The sequence below is a fragment of the Triticum dicoccoides genome, chromosome 7B (assembly GCF_002162155.2).
Source record: "Triticum dicoccoides isolate Atlit2015 ecotype Zavitan chromosome 7B, WEW_v2.0, whole genome shotgun sequence".
Classification (NCBI taxonomy): Eukaryota; Viridiplantae; Streptophyta; class Magnoliopsida; order Poales; family Poaceae; genus Triticum; species Triticum dicoccoides.
The window spans coordinates 675,698,277-675,703,541 of NC_041393.1; the positions used below are offsets into that span (position 1 = coordinate 675,698,277).

The 5,265-nt window shown below is 56.2% G+C and overlaps 1 protein-coding gene across 1 annotated transcript; it reads left to right on the forward strand.

Annotated features, from left to right (window-relative positions):
- The first annotated feature begins 1,000 nt into the window (after positions 1-1,000).
- On the forward strand, positions 1,001-2,741 carry LOC119335823 (aspartyl protease family protein At5g10770-like). Its single transcript, XM_037607896.1, has 2 exons — positions 1,001-1,149; positions 1,275-2,741. Exons 1-2 carry the CDS (start codon positions 1,002-1,004, stop codon positions 2,501-2,503), a joined length of 1,377 nt encoding a protein of 458 aa, XP_037463793.1. The 5' UTR covers position 1,001; the 3' UTR covers positions 2,504-2,741.
- Positions 2,742-5,265: the final 2,524 nt, after the last annotated feature.

The following is a 5,265-nucleotide window of genomic DNA, read 5'->3' on the forward strand; positions in this document are numbered from 1 at the left end:
GGTTACCCATCGGGCTTGCCCATGGTTGAACACGATGACCCATACCCTACCCATTTGTGTCGGGTGCCCATGGGCGCGGTCACCGATGGGTCGGATTGCTGGGTTGAGTTTGTAGACACATATGCTGAGAACATCCATGGATTTTTTTTTCTGTTTTTTTTGAAACATTTCAATTTGATTTTTTTGAATTGGTATCATGGGAGCATATAATTGTTGGTACCACCTGATATTTCTCCACACTGCATATGCCCTGCTTTTTTTTCAAAAAGAAAGATAACCCCAGCCTCTACATCAATACCATATTGCCCTGCCCTGGCTTCCCGATGCCGCACATCACTGGCTCCAGTCCACATCGCAGCCCTCAGTGCACGACGGACCGGGCGCAGCCGAAGCCACACAGCTGAGCTCGGCCGCGATCCCAGGGAAACCTTGTCGCTGCGGCACGATGTGACGCACGCCACTGCAACGCCTTGCCGATGGATTGAGAGGCATAACGCGCGGCCGGGGTACGTCGGATACTTTCTCCGGCTTGCCGGCCGGGTTCTCGTACTCTACGTTCTCACGCGAGGGCAAGTCCGGCCGGGCTCTCGTACTACTCGGACAAAGGCGCGCACGCGCACGGCCGGAGGTCGCACTCGCAGGCAGGAAAGAATCCGCATACGGTCTGAAATACGTCCCATCATCGTTTTGTACTCTTCAATCAATCTGTTACCGTATGAACCCGCGTCGCGCTCCGTCGGCTCAACAAATACTCCTGATATACGGTGCTTGTCCATCCAATAATACAATGTTTGTTTTTCACAAGCATTCCCACGTACGTTCACCACACTTTTTTTTTTTTGCATGGCGTTCACCACACATTTTGCCCAAATAATACAATGCTTGCTTTCACAAATCACAATCGAATCATACGATGTTACTTCTACCTTTTGTTTGTTTATACGCATGCGGTATAAAAGCAGCGCTCGCATTCCGAAACTGCAGCCCACTGCATCTCAGCCATGGCATCTATTCCCAAGCTTGTGATTCTCCTGTTGTGCACCTGTCTTCACACTCTCCTTGCTCACGGAGGGGACGATCTTCGCACCTACAAGGTTCTGCACGCTGGCGCTCTCAAATCTGCCACCGTCAACTGCTCCCAGCCCCAAGGTGCAGTAACATTGTCCATGGACGCACATGCATGCAATGTTGCTATTAGTTTCCTTGCACTATTTTGAGGATATTTTGAGCACGTTTGTCATCGTGTTTCCCTTTCCCCTGTTCGGTTCTTTCAGTGACTCCATCATACGGCGGGGTCACGGTGCCGTTGCACCACCGGCACGGCCCGTGCTCGCCCTCGCCTGTACCCTCCACCAAGGCGCCGACCTTGCAGGAGATGCTCCGGCGTGACCAGCTCCGGGCCGCTTACATCACACGGAAGTACTCCGGCGTCAAGGGTGGCGCAGGTGACGTGGAGCAATCGGACATTACCGTGCCCACCACGCTGGGCACCTCCCTGGGCACGCTGGAGTACCTGATCACCGTCGGCATCGGCTCGCCGGCCGTGACCCAGACCATGCTCATCGACACCGGCAGCGACGTGTCATGGGTGCAGTGCAAGCCGTGCTCGCAGTGCCACGCGCAGGCGGACTCGCTCTTCAACCCCAGCTCGTCGAGCACCTACTCCGCGTTCCCCTGCAGCTCCGCCGCCTGCGCGCAGCTCCGCCGGAGAGGCTGCTCCAACTCCCAATGCCAGTATATTGTCAAATACGGCGATGGTTCGACCGGGACTGGGACTTACAGCACCGACACGCTCGCGCTGGGCTCCAGCACCGTCAAGAACTTCCAGTTCGGGTGCAGCCAGTCTGAGTCGGGCAACCTTCTCGAAGACCAGACCGATGGGCTCATGGGGCTCGGCGGCGGCGCAGAGTCTCTCGCCACCCAGACAGCGGGGACCTTCGGCAAGGCCTTCTCGTACTGCCTCCCGCCGACTCCGGACTCGTCCGGATTCCTCACTCTCGGTGCAGCAACCTCGGGTTTCGTAGTGAAGACGCCGATGCTGAGGAGTAGTGAGGTCCCGTCGTACTACGGCGTGCGCCTTCAGGCCATCAGGGTGGGAGGCAGGCAGCTCAGCATACCTGCCTCGGTCTTCTCCGCCGGGTCGATCATGGACTCCGGCACAATCATCACGCGGCTTCCGGCGACGGCGTACTCTGCGCTGTCGTCGGCGTTCAAGGCCGGCATGAAGCAGTACCCGCCGGCGCAGCCCATGGGCATCTTCGACACGTGCTTCGACTTCAGCGGCCAGTCCAGCGTCAGCATACCGAGCGTCGCACTGGTGTTCTCCGGGGGCGTCGTCGTCGACCTCGCCACCGACGGGATCATTCTGGACAGCTGCCTCGCCTTTGCGGCCAACACCGACGACAGCTCCCTCGGCATCATCGGCAACGTGCAGCAGCGGACGATCGAGGTGCTGTACGACGTCGGCGGCGGCGCCGTGGGGTTCAAGGCTGGCGCATGCTGATCGGCGCGCACAAGGACACCGTTGATACTATTGGGATCTCCAGTTCGTCGTATACTAGTTTGCTGCTGCGAGCTATAGTAAAAGTGTCATAGTACATGAAGTGGGGCCAAACCATCAGCGCACTATAGTGCTTCGACTTGCAACGTGATGCAAGCGTGCAAACTACCAACCAAATCATACTTGTAATTGTCTTCGGGTAGTTTAATAAGAATGAACAAAGTCTTAAAAAAACCTTGAACTCGTAGTCGGAATCGGAAATGAACCCTGAACTCTAAATCCCTGAAAGCAACACCCTATCTTATCCAATCCCGACTTATCCCGAACCCTTTTTCATTGTACACCGATACTACTGAACATCAGATTTGACGGGACCTCCCAGCGAATGATTAGTTCATGCTGTGAGGGTCGAGCAAGGGACGGATTTGTTTGCTAAAAGGACACCTTCAGCGTGAACCCTCCACATGGACAAACTTGTCATTAACATGAAAAGATAAGGTCTTGGGCAAAAAATGGGCCAAAAAGAACCAGTTTTGCCTCTAGAAAAAACAGGCCTTGGAAAAACTAATATTTCTTCGCCCGACTTAATTAACCAAAGCATGCAGACTTACCATCAATTTTATAATAAAACTACCGCATAGCCATGATCATTGTTGCCTATATGAATTCCTCGTGCTTCATAGGGTTCATAAGAGAAATGGTCATTGCTTCACTGGTGGCTCTGAGCTCTCGCTTAGATGCTCAGCGACGAGTTCATCCCCGAGCCCCAGACCCACCTTATGATCATACAACTTATCAAAGAATATCTCCATGAGTCTTCCGCACCACAGACCCCCCTTTTTCTCAAAATCTTCATGCACACTGGGATGCCAGGATAAATTTTTACTTCGACCCGAATCGAAGGAGTAAATATACTCCACCGAAACGGGCTCGAGTAAATTTTTTGTTGCTCCGTCGCACACGCCCACCTCTGCCGCCCTCCTCCCCGACCCTCAGACGTCTCTAACATATCTATAATTTTATGAAGTACTCGTATCATGTTTACAACAATTTATATGGTTTTGGTGTACTTTTATATGATTTTTATGGAACTGACCTAGTGCCCAGTGTCAGTTGTTATTTTCTGCATGTTTTTGGCTTTTCAGAAAATCCCTATCAAACGATGCCCAAATGCCACGAAACTTTACCATGATTGTTTATGGATCAAAATAGACCACGGAGTACGGAGTACCGGAGATGCACCAGGGGTGGTCAAGGGAGCCACAAGCCTGGGGGCGCGCCCACCCCCCTCTAGGGCGTGCCCCTTGAGCTTGTCGGTCCCTCATGGGCCCCCCTGACGTGAATCCAATGCAGCAAATTCTTTTAAACACCCAAATTGAAAGAGTTGCGGCCCGACCCACTCCCCTCATCCGCAACCGCGCCGCCCCCGCAAGCGGCCGGCCGCGCCTTCCCTCCTCCCCAGCGCGCGTCCCCCTCTCTCCTCCTCCTCCCTGCCGCCGTCGCCGGCGCCCGCCTCGGGCCTGGCCCGGGCCACGTTGGTGGCGGCGGCCCCCGGCCCTTCCCCGTCTAGGGTTTCTCCGGCGCGGGACGGAGTGGCTCCGGGCGGTGTCTTCAGGCGGTGGCGGTCCTGCGGCAGCGGGGCAGCACGGTGGCGCGGGCTGGCGGCGCCCGCCCGACCCAGATCTGGGCCCTTCGGGCTCCATCTGGGTCGGGGCGGGCCGACGACAGGCGTGGCGTCGGTGTGGCCTTCAAGAGGCGGTGGCGAGCGGTGATGATCGGCGGGGTGCTAGCGGCGTCGAGACCTGCTTGCTGCAGCGTGGCCGGCGGGGCTTAGCGGGCCCGTTTCGGTCCTGGCCAGGCCAGGGGTGGCCTGGTATGCTCCGCTGCCGTGTCCGGATGGCTGCCGCAACGGTGCTGGAGACGCGGGCCTCCCGCACGACGGCGGTGGAGGTGGTTCCCTCCCGCTCGGCCTTGATGCTGCTGCTTCCGTCGCTCGGATCTTCTCTCCGGTCTTTTTGGCCTCGTGGTGGTGTTCGCAGCGAGACGGTGTTGGTGGCGACGCAATCGTGATGGTGCATAGTTGGGAGGTGGTTTGGCTGGTCGGCTCCGATTGGTTGGTGGGGTTTGGCGTGCGGGAGAAATCCTTGCCGGTTCGTCCGGCTCCGATGCAGTGACACCGGCGGGTGCCACTATCCCTTCTTGGAGGGTGTCGGGAGTGGCTATCCCCCACCTCCCTCCGCGTACTGGGGGAAACCCTAGGACTTCTCCGGACAGCAGCGTCGTTGGCGCCGCATCCCTACTTGGAGGTGCTTCTTAGTTCGCGGTAGACCGGAGCCTCGGGTTGTGGTGGTTTGTTTCTGGAGGGCGCAGCGGTCGCGGGTCTTCCGCGCTTTGTCGAACTGCCGTTGTTGGCAGTTTTTCTTCTTCTTTTTCTTTGGGCTTGTTGTGCTGCTCGCCCCAGCATTGTGTACAATGATGGTTTGCTTTGAAATACAAAGTGGGAAAAAACCCTTTTCGCTAAACACCCAATCCCCCGAAACGTATTGCAAAAAGCTCTGCCGATTTTTGTTTTTTCAACCGGGCCTCCCATATCACTAATTGCTTACCGGAAATACAAAGTTCAACAGCCTCGTACAAGCATGGACGAGGAGAAGGCAAGGAAGGGAAGCAAGCTGGCGCACTGGCAGGAAACCCGCTGCGAATGCTACTGAACGTCAGATTTGACGGGACCTCTCAGCGAATGATTCGTTCATGCTGTGAGGGTT